We start from the raw sequence: 19040 nt of genomic DNA, 5'->3' as shown, positions 1-19040 counted from the left end.
TATATATATATTTATCTCTGCTGAGCATTACCACTTAGACCATTATAGACAGATAAGTGACTGGTCTTTATGGCAGCTGACCCATGGCTGAAGGCATCAGCTGTGTTACCTCTTCCCTGGGTTCCTTCCCCTGTTAATGCATTAAATGGGTGATAGTGACAAGTTTTAGATTGGAAACTCTTTGGGGCAGGGATATTTTGTGTGTGTGTGTGTGTGTTGCCCAGGGCTACAGGTAGGAGCTCCAGGTGCTATGGTAACATCGACACAATCGCTGGCTTTTAGTGAAGGATTTAAGAGTCCTGGGAATCAAGTAAGCAAGCTTATTGCTATGTAACCACCACAGCTGGCAGGACCTGGTACAGGTACCCACCAGACTAAGGACAAGGGGTAAGTACTTCACTTTCATGACTTCTCAAGCTGCTCAAAAGATAATGCTAAGGCAGCCAACTGGAGCTGGAGGTAGCCACTTCCCCCTCAGTTTGTCTACAGGAGGCTGGGGCCAGGTTTAGGAGAACAGAAAGTTACCTGTAGTAGACAATGGAACCAGGTGGTGGGAGATATTAAACCAGAGAGACTTTGACTGAGCCACAAGAGGAAATGCTGGGTAGGAAAGAGGAAGTGGATGGACCAGCTGATCTAGGAGAAAGCGGGCTAGGGAGAGAAGTCTCCATGGTTCTGAACACAGGCCACATGCTAGGAACATGCTAGAGGGGTGAGGAAAGCAAAGCAGGGAAGCGTGTGGAGTTATTTTTATATAGATCTATTCCTTGTGCTATTAAAGGAAGAGCAATGGGGTTTAAGAACCCTCTGCAAAGCCTCAATGTAGCACATACCATCCATCTACCACATGCTTCTGAAGATGGAAACTGGGCATAGATCACCACCCAGCTGGAGTTCTGGGACAGGAAGTGTTTAGAGGGCAGCTGAGGGGCCAGCTCTGAGCTGGGGGCTGTGGAGTGGGCCACTTGGTCACAGTGCTCTAAAGCATCCCTCGAAGACTGCAGAGCCTTAAAACAGCTGAATCCCCTCCCAGCTGTCTGGTAAGCAGCCCAGCTGGGATGCAAATGCAAGCCCAGGTCCCCCATACAGCCCTGCTCTACGCAGGCTTCCTTACTTTCTCCCAGTGTGGTTTGCCAGTGACACAGGGCAGGGGCTGGTGCGCAGGCTCAGCCAGGCCCTGCACCACAGCTCACTGAAGCTGATGGGAGTTTTCCCTGTGACTTTGGATGAAGTGTAAGTGCAGTACCGCCCTGCAGGGGAGTGAGCAGACTGTCCTTAGCCCCACACACATACCCACAACCACCACCATCACAGCCCCACACTGCATCATGACTTTATTTCAGTACAGATCACAAGTGAGGAGCTGGTACAAAGCTCTAACATGCAATTGGAGCGGCACAGAGGCAGTGAGGTAGGTGAGGGGCACAGCCTTCCTGGGTCATCTCCTAGAAGATTGCAGCACTCTTGGGATGGGACAGCAGCTGGGAGCTATTTCCCATTCTAAACTCCTCCTCCTCCTCCCCCTGTGCCCAACTGTGGCCCCCAGGCATCACACTCATCTTAAGGCAAGGGTGGGCTCAAAGCTGTGGTAGCATTCTAGACAGCAACAGCCTGGCCCTGCTGGTTCCTAGCCCAAGGCAGGGGTGACCACCGCCAGCAATGGCCACTTCCCAGGGAAAGCCCATCTCAAACCAGGCTGGGTTTGGCAGCAGCTCAGCTGTTAGTCAGCCCAAGCATCCAGGCCATGCTGTGCCAGTCAGGGAAGATCAGCAGTGTGTGTCTTGCACATCTGGGCCAGCTGTGATCGGTCACCTCTGGAATAGCTTTGATTTTCCTTTTCTGGGTCATGCAGACCCCTGACTTCACTTCTGTTCCTCTGAAATGGAGTCAGCACTAAGTAACATCAACAGGTTACATTCTGCGCCAAAAAAATTAAAAAATTCTGCACCAAAAAGTTAAAAATTCTGCAAAATTTGGCAAATTTTATTTGTCAAATTAATGTGGTTGCTCGAGCATGGTATTGGGGAGCATAGGCCCCTAGCTGCACAGAGGTGGGAGATCACTGTTCAGCTCCCCCAGAACATGGACTCAGCAGTGAGGCTGCACCCAACCTTGAGACAGGGCAAGGACTGGCCTACCCCAGAAACACCCCAGGGCCCTGCCCCTCTGTGCCAGGTGCACCAAGTGTGGGAGACAGGCGGATCCAAGTGTGTGTGTGGGGGGGAAATCTAGGTGTGGGTTGAGAGGGCTCTGGGTGGGGCAAGCTGGGTGGGGGCAACTCAGTGGGAGATCCAAGTGCAGGGTTCTGGATGGAGAGGGGCTTGTTGGGGGGTTCTGGGTGCAAAGGTAATGGGACGCAGCAAGGGGGTCCAGGTGAAGGTGGTTGGGGCTCAGCAGGGGTGGTGGTCTGGGTGTGGGGAGCTTAGTGGGAGGGGGGTGGGGGTGTCCAGATGCTGAGGGAGTGATGCTCAGTGTGGTGGGGAATCCAGGTGTGGGTGACTTGTCCAGATGGTCCAGGTGCAGGGAGTGGGGTTTGTCGTCAGGGGGAGCAGGGTTCTGAGCATGGGGGAAGTGAGGCTTGGCCAGAGGGTCTGGGTATGAGGGGGTCTAGGCAGAAGGGGGAGCAGCTTCCTGTACAGTGATCCCTCCCCCTGCAGCTCAGGAGCGATAGGTGAAGGAAGAGTGTGGGGTGAGGGGGCAGTTTGGAGACTTTCCTACAGCCAGGGGAGAAAGCTGGGGATGGGTCTGACCTGGCCTCGGACACTGTGCAGGGGAAGAGGAAGTCCCGTTCTCCCCAGCCCAGCCGGGACTAGCAGCTGAGCCAGGCACGGGGTAGGAGCCACCAGCTGGGTCTTCCCATCTTGCCTCCTGCCCCACAGTGATGTACCTCTCTGCCAGCTGCCCTGGGCACCTGAAACATACAGCTGGGGGGAGGAGCGGGGGGGGGGGGAGTCCTATGACTGCTCTTGTGGCTTCCCTTTGCTTCCCTGTCAGAAAGTCATTTTTCTGTGAGGAAGCAAAGAAATCTGCGGGAGACAAATTCTGCACATGCGCAGTGGCACAGAATTCCCCCAGCAGTAATCCAGTCAGTCCCTGGCTGAGGAGCAGCACTATCCTCCTGCCTTGGCCAGTGCTCCACGTACAACAGGAAGAATGAGCAATTAGTAGTCCAGCTCCTCGCAGGGATTCGTGAGTTTTTGCTCCTCTTGGCACCTTACAGTCAAGAATCTCAGAACACTTTGGGAAGTTAATGCTCTGTGAATCTGGACGCTGCTATGGCGTGCTCCTGAGGGCGTTCAGGGGAGGATCGCTACAGCCAATAACAAGACACTGGCTGTAAAGACACATGTTGTGGGGGGAGGTTTGTTTTCCACCTCCTCCAAGACCAACAGTGCCAATGAACTTCCGTTCCTATAGTGCCTTCAGTCCAAAGGGCACCAAAGCATTTTGCAACCCCGGAGGGGCGGGGGGGGAATTAAAATTCTACACACAGGGACCATTTTAAGTAATGCTGGAATTCAGCCACCTCTGGGCTGGAATGTGACATCCATATAACAGCATACAATAGTTTGGGATCAGAAGTGAAGACAACTGTAGAAAAGGGGCACTGGAAGGGCTATGGAGGTAGGCAGAATGATTAGCCAAATCGGAATTTGATCAGAAAAATGAGGCCTCAAAGAAACAGGAGGGTGGGATAAAGATAAAGCACTCTAAGATCCATGGGTCCATAAGAAGAGCCTCTAACAGAATGCAGGCCATTCTTAGTCACCCAGCTGTTAAGGACTTCACCCTACATGCAGGAGTTGGAAGACAATAGGCTGCGGAACCAATCAGTTGATTTCTGTTCCCAGCATAAGCAGAGCCTAGAAGAGAGCTGGTGCCTTTTGGAGCCTGGAGAGGTTAGGCACAGGGAACAGGTAGATATACCACAGGCTCGGATGGAGAGAGAGCCTGTTTCTGCTGCGGGATCAGGGAGTGAATGGCTCCGAGGGGTGAAGTGGGATGTGGGGCCTTTTACCTCATATCACCAGGCCGAATCTGGCTCATATTAGCAGTAGCTGGACACAGCAATTATCGGAGGTCTGTATATGGTTTGTGGGATATGCAGATGCTGTCAATCTCTGGGCCGGATGAGCCAGCACCAGAGACCTCGAGAGATGTCCGGGACACCAGGCAGGTAGAAAGGGTGTCTGAGTACAGGCTGCTGCTAGCCTGGTGCTGCAATCTCCATCACTGAGCAGGAGCACGCGTTTTCTCCTGCAGCTAATGGTGTGATTGGGCCAACAGCTGGGAGAGAGGGATTCAGGAGTTAAAACCAACAGCTCCAAGAGGCAGCACTGTCCAGTGAGTAGAGCAGGGGCCTGGATTCTATTCCCAGCTAAGACACCAACATACGACATGGCCTATGGCAAGTCACTTCTCTCCGTACCTCAGTTTCCAATCAGGATCCTGAACTAACAAGCTGGCGTCAGGCTGCAGAGCTCCGAGATGCTCATGGGAGCAGACAGAGTGTTACGGCTCTGGGGAGGAGAGGAGGTGGGACCCACCAACTGGCTGATTCGTTCCAAGCTCTCAGATAATGTTCCTCTCGAGGACCTGCTCCCCAGAGACGAACCTGTTGAAGGAGAACTTCTCCATGTTGATGGTCATGAACTTGCCTTCCAGAATGAGCTCGGCCACAGCCCTGCCTGCCGCTGGCGACAGCTGCAGCCCGTGCCCGCTGAACCCCGTGATGAAGAGCATATTCTCCACCAGCGGGTGAGGGCCCAGCACGGCGTTCTGGTCAAACGTGTTGTAGTCATAGTAGCCAGCCCAGGCACTCTTCACCTGCCCAAAGAACACACACTCAGGGCCTTGCAGGCCTTCTGCCAGTGGGACTGACCTATCCACCAGGAAACCCCACCTCACACTGGCATTGACACCCCCTAGCCCCCCATGTTGGCAGCCGCAGCCGGGAGGCCCAGGAATGAACAGATCAACCAAACTCACCTCTCACGCCTGAGGAGTGTCTCATGGGGAGGGCTGCACGAGGGGGAAGCTTGCTCTGTGTTGTTCCCACTTCGAGGACAGAGGCCTCCCACCTCCAGGGCTGTCACTTTAAAGTAGCTCCTGACGCTCCTCTCACTGGCCCATCATCCCCACCAGCCACCCATCCTGATACCGCCGCAGGGATACGAGCTGCTGTAGCCCTGCCAGCTTGGGCGCTCCTGCACTGCCATCCGATCACATCGGCAAACCTTCCCCTTCCCCGGGGTTCTCCAAGTCACGGACCAGCCCCACCGGGACGGGGAGAGAGAGGGAGAGACGTTCACTTCCTCCTCTTTTCTCAAGGTGAACAAGCACAGGGATGCACAGGCCTGTTACCTTCAGGGACTCGAACACCGGCACCCGATGGGCCAGACGGGGCCAGATCTTCTCCTGGAAGAAATTGTGATCGACTTCCAGGTCTTGGATGTCTGGCTCTTCCTCCTGGGGGTGGGACCAAAGACAGGGTTTGTCACCCAGACAGCGACCCACGGCCCTGGTGCCAGAGCTCAGCAGGGAGCTACCTGTTAGCAGCCTGAGCTGGGAGAGGCGGCTCGAGAACAAGCATTCAGGGGGCAGCAGGGCTGTTCTGCATGGCAGTGTGACGGAGCTGGGCTTGGGTGCTGGCTGTGGGGTTACAGAGCCCAGTCTAGGGGAGCAGGTCACTGTCCAGGGACGCTGGTGGGGGCGGGCTGGTTCCATTCGGCTCCTGTGGAGCTCCAGCACTGAGAGCTCCCAGGGAGGTTGTAACTGGACCCGGGCGAGTCTGGGATTCTGTAAGGATGGGGTGGACGCATCTGCTCCTGATGCTGGAGAGACGCTGCCGAGCCCCATTGCTGCCATGGAAAATTCCCCACTCCAAAGGGACCGATTATGTGTGCTCCAGGGCTGTGTCTGACAGCGTAGGAGCAGAGCCGCTCAGTCCATGGGGGGAGACTCGGATCTGCCAAAAGCCGTTTCCATTACACCGTCCCCCTCCTGAGTCCTGCACTGCAGCCTTTCCCTCCTAGGACGGGATGCTCCCTGCAGTTCATCAACGCTGAATCAATCAGCCAGAGAGGGCGCTGGTGAGCGACTGAAAACACTCCCCCTCTGTTGGTTCCCGTTTAACTGAACCCAGACTGCCTCCACGGTGCGAGTTGCCCGTTGCTGTGGGTGAGGGGAGGGGCATGCATCACGGCATGTCCTGACTGCGGGGGCAGTCTGACGTCACTAAATCCAGTTCCCCCCATATCTATAGGGCCATTGCTCCCCCGCCCCCGATTACGGGGCTATCGCTCCCCCGCTGAGCCCTCCCCGCTTCCCCCTTTACGAGATGCTTCGCTGGTTACGACTGCCTCGAGACCCCGACTGACTCACCTCTGGTGGGCTGAGGCCTCCCAAGTAGTTGCCTCCCATGCCTTCCCGGCGGAAATAAGCCTGCGTGGTGTCAACCAGCATGGGACAGTCCAGGCCAGGCCCATCAGGGCAGTGCCACACAAAGATATACCTGGGGGTAGCGGGGGCGGGGTGAGTTGGCTAAGGGACTGAAGGCCAACCCCCACCTCTTCCCGGGGTTCAGCCAGAGCCCTGGGAGCCAGAGCAGACCCAGGGAAGAAGTTTCCGGAAGGTACGAGCAGTTTGGGGCAGGGGCTGCCTTTTTATCCGCCTCCTGGACAGCGCCGGGCACTATGCCAGTGTTCACCCAAGCCAGGCAGTCAGAATCCAACCTCCCAGGCCTTCCCAATTTCCAAGGCTTCTGCTTGTCCACCTTCCCAGAGCAACAGAACCGAGAGCAGGGTATTTCTGGCCGCCCTACGGTCCCGAGCACAGCGGAGTCGCCCTGAGGGAACACACCTCATTTGACCGCTTAACCTAGTCAGCTCTTGCGCTGAAGCTTCACTTGGCTCTTCCCCAGCTCACCCCCTTGGGGGAGATATGGGAGTCCCCGGAGAAGGAATCAAACCTGAATGTGCAAATCAATGCCCACACCTCACACATCCAAGGATCCTGTGTCACAAATCCCACCCACGCCACGTTATTTAACCTGCACCTTTTCTTGGGCTCCACGGGTAGCTTGATCCCTTCTTGGGTGTCGGGTGGCCCGATCCCAACGCTGGCCATCTCGGCCAGCTTCTGTGACCAGGGGCCAGCTGCATTGACCACCAGGGAGCACTCCACGGGCTGGTATTCCAAACTGTTGGGCATGTGGACCTGGAAGGCACAAGGGGGAGAGCAGTGAGCTTAATAGACCCCAAAGAGCCCTGGGTGCCAGATGCCCCTTGAAGGCTTTCCAGGCAGAGCAACAGCGCTGCACTGGAGCGGGTGTCATGGAATAAAGAGGGGAACTGCCCCCCGAATTACCCTGCACTGGAAACAGATGTTGGGGAGCCACTGCTTCATGGGGCAGAGCAAGAGAAGGGGGAGGGCAGGAGCGGCTGTGCATAGGGTGCTGGAGAGCAGGAAGCAGTGAGGAGAGACAAAGATGGTCTTGTGGTTATAGCATGAGGCTGGGCCGCAAGAGAACCCAGTTCTCTTCCCGGCTCTGCCACTGACTCAGAACGTGGTCTTGGGTGAGTCCCATCATCACTCTGTGCCTCAGTTTCCCCATCTGTTAAAGTGAGATAATATTAGTGACTTACCTCACTGGGGGGAGTGGGGAGAAAATGAAGCATGGAGGGAGCATCACACAATGAGTCCCTGGCAGAGGTGGGAGTAGAATCTGGAGTCCCACCACCTCTGGAAACCCACTGCCTAGGTTCTTGGACTAGGAGGTATCGCTGTGTTGGTACCCTGGCTCCCACGGACACGTGGCCCCACACAAAGGAGAAGGAAGCTTTTTCAGTTATGCAGTGTGTTCGGATTTCAAGACCAGAAGGACCAGCTATCATCCAGTCTGACCTCCAGTGTAGCATAGGCCAGGGGATTCTGCCCCGTGACTTCTGCACCGGGCCCCGTGACTTGTGGCTGAACTACAGTGCAGGTTTTTGGAAGCCACCCAGTCTCAATCTGAAAAACTCCAAGTAATGGCGAACCCACCACGACCCTCAAGGAGCTGTTCTAATGGCCAATTACCCTCACTGTTAAAATATCCCCAGGTCAGGGTTAACTGTATGACCCCCACTCAGCCCCCTAGTGTGTATGTCTTAGGAGATCATCATTTTTCTTCCACGCAGGTGATCAGTAGGGTCAAGCCCAGGACGCATCACAGATCTCTCCTGTCTGAGACATGACACTACCAGTGGGACCAGACCACTGGGGGATTACTTACGCGGACATAATTAATGCGGGAGAAGGTCAGCTCCCCCTCAGGCGTCATTATTTCTCGGGAGGAGATGGTAAAGGCTGGGAAAGAGAAACAGAAAAAAACATGCAGCAAACAGCAATTTGCTCACTCCCTTCAAATACCTCTGAGGATCTGGGCCTATCTGCAGCAGGCACAACTGGCTAATTTGCACAGCTTGTAAGTAACACACAAAGACCAGCTCTCCACAGTGCAGAATTACCCATCATTGCTAGAGAATAGCCTACAGTCCCATTTACATTCAAACTAAAACCTCTAACAGCTGTTTATTTGTTTTCAGTACATTTCATGATCCCTGCTCTGTCCCTGTGTTCACTCACTGATCTGTACCGTACAGTGATCGGTAACGGGCAGGCACACAGCTCACGAGCGAGTCACAGCAAAACAGGGGGGGGAAAAATCACTAGACAGATTACGGAGAAATGTAACTTGTGCTAAACCACCCGAGACCAAGAATACATCAGAGATAATGGATAATAGATGCTGTAAATATACTTGACTCTCATACAGTGCTTTTCAGCCATAGATCTCAAAACTCTTTACAAAGATAGATAACTGTCCTTAGCCACATGTTACAGATGGAGAAACAAAGACACAGAGAGATTAAGTGACTTGCCCAAAGTCACGTAGTGATATTGTGGCAGAGCTAGGAATAGACCGGCTGTCCCCTGACTCCCAGCTCTGTCCTTATTCCATTAATCCCCATCTGCTCATTTACCCATTCCACAGTTCTTCAGATAGACAGCCATGGAATTTAACATAGAATCAAAGGCATCAGAAATGGACTGTCCCATGTGGTACCATTTAGGTGAGTCGCTGAGAACAGGCCTGCACTGTTCCTTACAGGAGATATTCTCCAATGCTTCATCTACTATAATTTGAAAAGAGCACATGAGGAAATGGACTAGAAAACGTTTGGCAGGTTTGTCTGTTTATTTTTTAATTAAATGTTTGGCAGGTAAAAAGCCTTTGGTTCCAAGCCCTAAGCTCAGCACTCTGCTTCTCCTACTACAGCTGATGAAATCCCCGATTTCAAAAGCAGGGCAAGGAGTTACCTTACATGCACTGCTTTAGTGTCTGTGACATCCCCAGCAAACTGTGGCAGGGGAAACAGAATCCTGGACTCCAATCTGGGCCAACAGAGGATATCAATTGTTTCTAAAATACATTTCCAGAACTTACACCTACACACTTTTGTTTCTGATTCAAGGTCTTAAGTGGTTTTGGCAGCTATTTATTTCATTTTATCACCTGTATTAATTTTTCCATCTTATTTTAAAGATAGCAGCTCAGCAACACCTCTGGACCAGCTGAGCAACCCCTAGTACCCAGCTGGATCAGTACCGAATCCCTAACACTACGATTCGCAACCTTACATGCGCCTTTGAGGTCTCCCATCCAAGTAATGACCAGATACAACGCTGCTTAGCTGGGAGGATCTCAGCACATGGTATTGCGACAACCCTACAGGGGGGTCAAAACTACTTGCCAGCCTCAAACAGTGAGAGGGGCTCACTTACACGTCACTTCTCCGAAGCACTGACAAACACCCATGGACATTGCTTTTCTCCTGAAGGCAGTGAGGAGGGACCAAGGATCAAACCAACCCTCATTTTCTAGGCCTAAAGAAAGAAGAAATGGTCACATGGAAGAGCAGGCATGAACAAAGCAACCATTCACCCACACAAGCGCCCTACATGTAGGATGCCTGCAAAGTACAGCCCCCGTCCTACAGACACTTGTGCTCACACTTAACTCTATGCATGAAAGGTTCCACTGAAGTCAACAGAATTAGTCACAGGCACAAAGGTAAGTATGTGCATAAATACCTGTGCGTTTAGCAGATGCATTATGCAGAAACGTATGTATTATTATCCCTATTTTATAGAGGAGGTGAGTTAGCTAGGCCAACTAGAGTTTATTGCTGCTTAAGGTATCAATTTTTTTCTTTAATATACAGGTATCATTCAGCAACAGACAAGTATTTAACTTATAGTTACATAAAAGTTACACCAGTTCCCAGGAAGGAGCACTTTAATGAAGGGTGAATTCCAGCTTCCATTCTACCTCCATTTTTGTTTTTCAGTCTTGCCAAACAAATTCTCATTGGTCTGTATGGTTCCGTGTTTGGGCTCATCCAAAAGGTGAATTTGTTTGGAGAGTCTGAATGAGATCAGTCCTGTTATTTCCAAGTCAAGCAGCCAGGAAGATAAAACACTTTCCCCACACATTCCAACTGAGCATTTTTATGCTCCGATAACTCAAATGGGTGAAGCTAGAAATTTTAAACTTGGCTTGATTTATAGACCTCAATGGGGAAGGGAAAACAGTTCAAATTTAAAGGAAGTCAGTACGATAATTTTGGAGGTGTGAAAATGTAAAGTCAGCATCTCTACGCAAATGCATCTGAATTCTAGTCCCCCTCCCCAGTCTGATGCAGTGATGCCTTCAGTTAAGCGTGTTCTCTGCAGATCGGTCAGAAAAAGTATTGCCGAGTTTCTCCCCTCTATTTCCCCAAGGAAAAAACAGGGAAATTCAATGCAAAAACCTAAATATTAGTGTACAATTGAGAAATCAACCACCTAAAAGTTACGTTTACATGGCCATATTGTACATACAATCTTAATGATATTCCCATCTGCCTTGTTAAATGAAAGCCCTGTTATACTGTTGGTTTTATTATTAGAGATGTGCCATGAAACAGACATGTAACAAGCTGCGTTAAATATTTATCAGAAACCTTAATTTTTGGCACTCTCTTACTCTGGACTTTGATTTTTCAGCCCTAACATGGCATTTAGGTGTAGTTTTGCACTTAATATCTAACAGCAGGATTGGCCCTTGAAATGAAAGCTGGTCTTTTCAGTTCCTTTCGTAGTTTCAGAAACATCTGTTACATTTTCTTTTTAATTTTACTCCTCTAATATTTAGTGAGACTGATGTGCAAAGGGAGTTCCATTCCCCCATGGGGTGAGCAGGGGTCTAGCAATTAGATACCATAGGATGCCACAGCCACATCATTGGTATTTATCCATGGATACTTCTTCTTCAGTTGTGCTGGTGACAGAAGGCAGACCTCAGCTCCTTCAGCCCTGAAAAGCCATTAAATATACATTAGAACACGCTGGTTTTAGTCCTGATACAGCTATTGTTAGGAAACACGTGGGAGAAGATCTGGAGAGAATGAAGCATAACCACTAGGAGAAAAAAATGGAAATCCAGGATGTTTACCGTAACTTGATAGCAGTTCTGCTTCTCTCTCTCCAGACCTCCTCCCCATGCTAATGGTACAAGGCTCCTCATCCCTAAACCCCTTCATGTGCTAGGTCCCAGCTAGCTCAAGTCCATCTCTCTTCCTGCTCCTCACACAGGGACGCTTCATCTGGAGACCCACAGTGTAAAGGTCACAAGGGCTGGACATTCTCAGTAGAAGGCCCTTTGCTACAGAATTCGCTATCCAGGGACTTTAAGGCCAGAAGGGACCATCGTGATGATCTAGTTTGACCTCCTGCACATCACAGGCCACAGAACCTCACCCACCCACTCCTGTAATAGACCCCTAACCTCTCGCTGAGTTACTGACATCCTCAAATCATGGTTTAAAGACTTCAAGTTACAGAGAATCCATCATTTACACTAGTTTAAACCAGCAAGTGACCCGTGCCCCACACTGCAGAGGAAGGAGAAAAACTCCCAGGGTCTCTGTCAATCTGACCCAGTGGAAAATTCCTTCCCAACCCCCCCAGTTAGACACTGAGAGCAAGACCCACCAGCCAGACATCTGGGAAAGAATTTGCTGTAGTAACTTAGAGGCCCCTCCTCCCCAATCTAGTGTCCCATCACCAGCCATCAGAAATATCTGCTGCTAGCAGTCGCAGATGGGCTACATGCCACTGTAGGCAGTCTCATCATACCACCCCCTCCATAAACTTATCAAGCTCAGCCTTGAAACAAGGTTGGCTGGCCAATATCAGCCACTACATCCACTGCCTCGCTTCCCAGCTCCCACTGTTTCACCCGCCGAGGGGCTGTACCTCTGAATGTGCACGTTCTCCTCCAACACGGCAGCTCTGTCCTCCGAGGCCAGGAAGAGGTATCCCGAGGGGTTAAACTGAATATCTATGGGCGGCTCGTTCACAACCCCCAAATGCTCCTGGGGACAGAGAGCTCCCGTCAACACTCCAGTCACTGATCTGATTCAGGCAGACGCAGAGGGAGAAGGACCTGGGACCCATTCAAGAGACCATCACTGCATTATCTCCCCGTAAAATGGAGGAGCTGCTCTGGTTTGGCAACCCCCTCAGAATGACCTGTCCTCCTCTGCTAGAGACCTCCCTTGAGCCCGTCAGTGCGGCTTTTTGCTCTGCCAGAGGGGTCGCTGACAAGCTGCATAGGCCCCCTCAGTCTCCCTAGTGATCGACAGCATCACCTACGTACATTTCCCAGCACTTGTCAGCTTGGGAGCGAAGATGGGACTCGAACCTAGATCCCTTGCGTGGCCACGCAGAATGTGGCCTGGTTACTGTTTGTACTGTGCTTCAGCACACAAAGAACAACAGAAAGCCCGAGGTATTACTAAGCATAGGCCACTGACTGATCATTCTCTCCCAGAAGAGAGACAGGTGAAATAGCGATGTGAGACACTTGTGTAAATCCAGAGCCACTCCGGATTTACACCAGGCCCACAAGCAGGTATAAGCAATGCAGCAGCGAATACATTGTCACACACACAGCTAATTAAATGAACTATACTACGCTCCATCTGCAGCCATGGCGACAAGGGGGTTCAGCATGCCTGTAGCTCCCCTACGCTTCCTGACTCCAAACTCTCTCTAGCACGGCGCTTGCAGGCGTTGAGGCCCCTGGAGAGTCAGGGCCCTAGCGCCTCCCTTCAGACCTTGGCCAGCGTAACGTACGTTGATCGTGCGCAGGAAGAATGCTGAGTAGAGGGACATCTGGATGTTTTCTGGCAAGGAGAACTGCTGCCGAATCCCTCCTGCAGAAAGCACCGTGGAGGCTTGCGAGTACTGTAGGGAAGCCAAAGGGGCAGGGGAAGGATGGTCAGGATGGCAGAGTTACCAGAACAGAAACGAGGCAGCTAGTTTTCAGTTCTTCCCTCTCACAGGCTCTAGTGCTGGTGAAAGGCCCGGGCCCAACAGCCCTGGGGACTGAACTTGCCTGTTCACAGAGCAAAGCCAGGACAAGTAGCAGCTGTGAAACAATCCCCTGATGCTGCTCTACCAAGGAACCCTGCAAACTCCCTCTAGTGAGCAGAGGGGAGATCAGTTTCCATGAACCATTCACTCCTGTGTTGGCCTCCTGAGATTATCAACGGGGTGATGTGGGCACTTGCCCTTTGGGAACTGGAGAGGCCACCAAACATCTTGCAGATGGCATCAACTTTTGGTCCCTTCCAACCTGGGCTGGAGTCCAACCACTGACCTTGAGGCTGCATCTCGCATTAGCAAGCCCTGCCCCCACATGCTGTCCCTAGCCCAGCATTTGCAGGGGGTTATCCTAGACGTTAGGGAGACCCTAAAAGAGCAGGGATGCAGTTACCCCGTTATGGGTGGCCAAAGCCCGCAGCAGCCCCATCCTGGTCATTAATGGGTAAAGAAATAGGATGGTGAGGAACAAGGACGAACTCACAGATGCAAAGACAAATCAGAAGATCTCAGGACCGGAAGGGACCTCCTGCGTCAGTACAGGCAGCCCCATACAATCCCATTCTTAAATTTATCAAGCTCCAATGCAGACACAGCAGAGGCCAAGTGACCTACTGGTGTGTCCTGGCTCTGCCCAAGCAATGTCTTGAACACACAGGTGCTGATCTATTTTAACACCATGGAACATGGGAGTCCTTGATCAAAATAAATGGGCTGGAACATTGTAACCCCCTGTATGCTGGTCTTAGAGTCACTACTGAATCACCTGGCCCAACCCTGATCTCTGGGATGATTTAATTGGGGATGGGTCCTGCTTTTGAGCAGGGGGTTGGACTAGATGACCTCCTGAGGTCCCTTCCAACCCTGATAGTCTATGATTCTGCAGGGCCAGTCACTAACTCCTTCCCCACTGACCCCTTCTCTGATCAGTCTCTGCAGCCTCCAGCCCTTCCCGGGGGAGCCCATTCCACTGCCCCAACTGCTCTGGTGGCTAAGATGCTCACCTTTTATGGACGCGAATCTTCCTTGTGTGGGGAGGGAGACCTGGTGCAAGGAGGGGGACATGGTGGGTTGGGTCTGCAGTGCAGCCACAGCACTTGGAGTTCAGCTCATTTTCTAAACCCTTGCCTAAACGAGACTCCGGGATGCTGCATATTTTAGTGGTAGCCTTCCCAGGGGTAACTTACCATTGGGTCCTTCTCAATCACAACCACTCGGAGCGCATCTCTCCGGGGCTCCAGCGCCTTCAACCAGTAGGCCACGGACCAACCCATCACCCCTCCCCCCACGATGACCACATCTGCGCGCTCAGGAGGGAGACCCTTTGTGGTACCCATGGGGTCCCAATCACTGCCCGGGAGGCTCTCTTTTAACTTCTTCTGGAACTTCACCACCTCCTTCTCCAGGTCTGTAAAGAGAGACGGGATTGTTAGCTGGCTCACCCTCTTCCAGCATGAGAAATCCAGACAGCAGGAGCAATCACCAGCCCAAACAGGGCTATGCAAGTGTAACGCAGGGAGAGCGGGGCAGCGTTAGGCAGAGGGGCACTGCGTTTGCTGGGCAAGTTCAGGCAAGGCTCAAGACACACTTCCCTTCTCTGTTTTCCATTAACCATGTGGTAAAGTCACGAGGCCCAGGCTCTAGTGACATGCAGATAACGGCACATCTCCCTTCTCCACTGATACAGCCTCTGCCATCCCCAAGACGTCCCGACAACTGGGGGAGTTCTGCAGGTGGACAAAGATCGTTTGGCTCTGGTTCAACCCAGGAAAGTCACAAATGATGTTTTTAGGAAGGGGAAAGACTGAAGTGCTCTAACTTCACCTACAACTGAGCCATCAGACCAAGCAGGTGGATGCAGAGATTACCACTAGGGCGAGGAATTCTTCCTTCCCTCGTTGTGTGGCAGGAAACCGCCTTCCCTGCTTTCAGATGAGGATATAGCCACTGAGATTCACAGCACCACCTGCGTGCTAGATGACTGCACCTCATTCAATCTAGGGCTAAATTAAACTGACATGGCTCAGCCTGCAACAGCATATCTCATTAACCAAGGCCAATATGAACACGTCACACGTGTGTATTGTACATTCCACTGGCTCCCCGTTTGGTCCAGGACAGAAATTAAGGTCCTGGTCCTAACCTCTAAAGCCCTTAATGATCCCAGATCACCCCAGCCTATAAGAAAGCTACACTCCACAGGAACTCTGCTGCTGGAGAGACCCAGATTTAGTCTATATGGTGCTAGGAGCAGAGCAGTCTCTGGCTCTCAGACCCAGTGTAATCCCAGCTATGGGACTCCTTGCTTCTTAGGCTCACTGCTCAGTCTGACAGCATCCTTTTTGATCAAGCCTTACCGTGTAAATACCACATGCTCCTCAGTCCAGTCTTGGAAGTGGGGGAGGGATACCTCAGCGGTTTGAGCATTAACCTGCTAAACCCAGCGTTGGGAGTTCAATCCTTGAGGGGGCCATTTAGGGATCTGGGGCAAAAATTGGGGATGGGTCCTGCTTTGAGCAGGGGGTTGGACTAGATGACCTCCTGAGGTCCCTTCCAATTCTGATATTCTATGATTTACATTGACTTTTTTCTCTGTTGAGCATTTTTCACCTGCACTGAATCCACTTAATTGACAACCCTGGAAATCAACTTTTCTGTTCAGGTTCTGCAGGTGCCCTGTCACTGCCCAGCCAATACGGCCTCAGTCTTGCCCTCGAGGGACCACCTGGGGCCAAGAAATTACTTGAGTCCCAGCTCCCCATTCATTCCCTGACTTCTCTGCTCAGACTGACAACAAGGGAGACAACACTGCCAATGGCGATGGTAGTTTTGGAAGAGTTTTTTTTTTTTTGACAACTGGCCTGAGATTCAATAAAAAAGCATCTTCTCTCTTATATCATGTCATGTCCAGGTCACCACCCAGCTTGCTGCAGTCACTGGTAGTTTTATTTCTCTGCTGCGTGGGACCCACACAGAGGTTACGTTTGCTTTGAATATGCAACAGAACAGCATATATGGAATCCATGGAAACAAGAGGATAAATTCTAGTCTCCCCAGAGGCCAGTCTTTTGTGCATCATTCTGGGGTACACGCTTTAGAGTCCCCTTCTTGGCATGCAGGTTAGCGATCTAGATCAGCACATGGTCACGTGATCCAGTTCCAATGCCAGCCCAATATTTAATGGAAACCCAGAGACCAAGATGTCACTCTTTTCTTATCACATGTGGCATCCATCCAAAGCTGATCCCATAGCTAGCAGTAGCCACTGGAGTCACTGACTACTGCGATGTGACAAGCCTGTTAACCTTTTGTAACCCTTATCAAGGTCATGTAACTGAGCCCAGGAAATAGAGTTCAGTCTCTTTCCACCGCCCCTGTGCATCACATATTCATTGCTACACAGAACATGGATCAAAGTTCGCTACCACCAGGTTGGAATCTGACCCCTGGTATTTATCTTTAAGAGCTGGATGAATCCAATTTAACAACCTGTCTTTATAAACATGTTCAATAGTAATACCTAATGTTATATAGTGCTTTTCAGCCACAAATCTGAAAGCATTTTATAAAGGAAGTCAGTATCGTTAGCCTCGTTTTACAGATGGGGAAACTGAGGCACAGAGAGACATGACTTGCCCATGGTCACCCAGCAGGCCAATGGCAGAGCCAGGAAGTTCACCTAGCTCTTCTGAGTCCCATCCAGTGCCCTCTCCACTACATGCCTCTTAACGCTAAAATTAAGGGGCTGAATTACCCACTGGAGAGACACCAATGACGAGGCTGCTGGGGAGCAACTTGGCCACAAGAGACTAAAGTTGTAGGAAAAATATGAAAGGTGGGTTAATAGTGAACCCAGCCGCTGTGACAAACTCCGATTAACATAGGGGAGCCTGGGTTGCCTGGCACCACGTGCCCATGGGGTGACACTTTGCCCACCTCTAGCACCTTCTACCTGAGTTCAGAGCATTCTAGGAACAAGAATGAATTTAGCCCGATAGCCAGGCTAAGTGTCCGTTCTGTGTTTGTACAGCCCTAGCACAAGGGGGTCCTGATCCAGGAATACAAATAACCCCCCTCCCCCTCCTCATACAGACGGGAAACCGAGACATGGGGAGAGGCAGGACCCTGCCCAAGGTTGCAGATGGAACCCAGGGGTCCTGGCTCCCAGCCCTCTGCTTGAGCCATGAGAGGAGGCTTTCCCCGGCCCCTTGCAGGGCAGGGAGACCTTGAGGCAGGCGGGTTAAGGTGGCTAGCCCCGGGCAGCAGGTCTCTGCGCACAGCCCGCTGGGGAAGTCGCTCCATCCGCGACAGGGCAAAGGCAGGAGGGGCGCTGAGCAGGTGAGCGCACCCCTCAGCCCCAGGCCATGCCCAGCCCCTGCTTGGGGCGCTCCCGGACCAGGGAGCTGGGACCGTCCTGCGGCAGCTGGGCGGAACATCGCACCCCGATGCCATGGGGAGCCCCAGGACCTCGCCGAGGCCGGGCTCCCCCCCTCCCATCTCTGCCCCAGCCCCCAGCCGAGCCCGGACCCCCCCCCCCATCCCCCAGCCGAGCCCGGACCCCCCCCCATCCCCCAGCCGAGCCCGGAGACTCCCCCTCCCATCTCTGCCCCAGCCCCCAGCCGAGCCCGGACCACCCCCCGCAGCCGAGCCCGGAGACTCCCCCTCCCATCTCCGCCCCAGCCGAGCCCGGACCCCGCCCCCTCAGCCGAGCCCGGAGACTCCCCCTCCCATCTCCGTCCCATCCCCCAGCCGAGCCCGGACCCCCACCCCCAGCCGAGCCCGGAGACTCCCCCTCCCATCTCCGCCCCAGCCCCCACCCGAGCCCGGAGACTCCCCCCATCCCCCAGCCGAGCCCGGACCCCCGCCCCTCAGCCGAGCCCGGAGACTCCCCCTCCCATCTCCGCCCCAGCCCCCAGCCGAGCCCGGACCCCCCCCCTCAGCCGAGCCCGGAGACTCCCCCTCCCATCTCCGCCCCAGCCCCCAGCCGAGCCCGGACCCCCCCCCTCAGCCGAGCCCGGAGACTCCCCCTCCCATCTCCGCCCCAGCCCCCCGGGCCCCCCCACCTCTGAAGAGGTCCCGGCGCTGCGGGAGGCCGGTGCGGAGCTGGCGGGACCGTGGCGCGGAGCCCCCGGCGGGGGCGGGCAGCGGGAGGGGACGGGGGCGCCCCAAGCCCCGGCACAAGCGCCCAGCCCGGATCATGCCGGCCAGACCAGCCCACCCCCCACGCGGGCCGCCGGCAGGGCCCGGCAGGCCCCGCCCCCGACCGCCGTCCCCGCGCGGACCAATAGCCTCCAACCACACTACTCCACCCCCCGGGCAAGCCTCCAATCCGCGTCCTCCATGTCTGCCTTTCCCCGATTGGACCTCGCCCACGAACGGGGACTGACCAATCCGCCGGCCCCGTGCTCCGGCACCCACCTCTTCAGGGGCGGGCATTTAACCATAAGGGGCCAATCAATGACGCTACTGCTGGCTCCGCCTCCCGACAGCGGGCGCGGATAGGGCAGTCCCCGCCGCCGGGCCGTCCGTATGCGTAGAACGGACCAATCGCGGTCTCCCGCTTCGGT

The 19040-nt window shown here is 53.3% G+C and overlaps 1 protein-coding gene across 1 annotated transcript; it reads right to left on the bottom strand.

Moving 5' to 3' along the window:
- Positions 1-1315: 1315 nt before the first annotated feature.
- On the bottom strand, positions 1316-18736 carry FOXRED1 (FAD dependent oxidoreductase domain containing 1). The gene is made up of 11 exons (XM_073321121.2): positions 18537-18736; positions 14661-14881; positions 13225-13335; positions 12343-12461; positions 11306-11400; positions 9829-9930; positions 8276-8349; positions 7058-7218; positions 6385-6514; positions 5365-5469; positions 1316-4827 (listed from the first exon to the last, which is right to left on the bottom strand). Exons 1-11 carry the CDS (start codon positions 18670-18672, stop codon positions 4573-4575), a joined length of 1509 nt encoding a protein of 502 aa, XP_073177222.1. The 5' UTR covers positions 18673-18736; the 3' UTR covers positions 1316-4572.
- Between the last annotated feature and the right edge of the window lie 304 nt (positions 18737-19040).

The sequence above is a fragment of the Lepidochelys kempii genome, chromosome 22, assembly GCF_965140285.1.
Source record: "Lepidochelys kempii isolate rLepKem1 chromosome 22, rLepKem1.hap1, whole genome shotgun sequence".
Classification (NCBI taxonomy): domain Eukaryota; kingdom Metazoa; phylum Chordata; order Testudines; family Cheloniidae; genus Lepidochelys; species Lepidochelys kempii.
This window is presented reverse-complemented; position numbering and strand designations above follow the sequence as displayed.

Excerpts from the sequence above, each read along its gene's own strand:
- FOXRED1 (XM_073321121.2), bottom strand. The coding sequence starts at position 18,672 with ATGATCCGGGCTGGGCGCTTGTGCCGGGGCTTGGGGCGCCCCCGTCCC. Across the intron at positions 13,336-14,660 it reads TGATTGAGAAGGACCCAATG|TACTCGCAAGCCTCCACGGT; the intron begins GTAAGTTACCCC and ends GCTTCCCTACAG. Across the intron at positions 8,350-9,828 it reads GTGCTTCGGAGAAGTGACGT|CCTTTACCATCTCCTCCCGA; the intron begins GTAAGTGAGCCC and ends TCTCTTTCCCAG.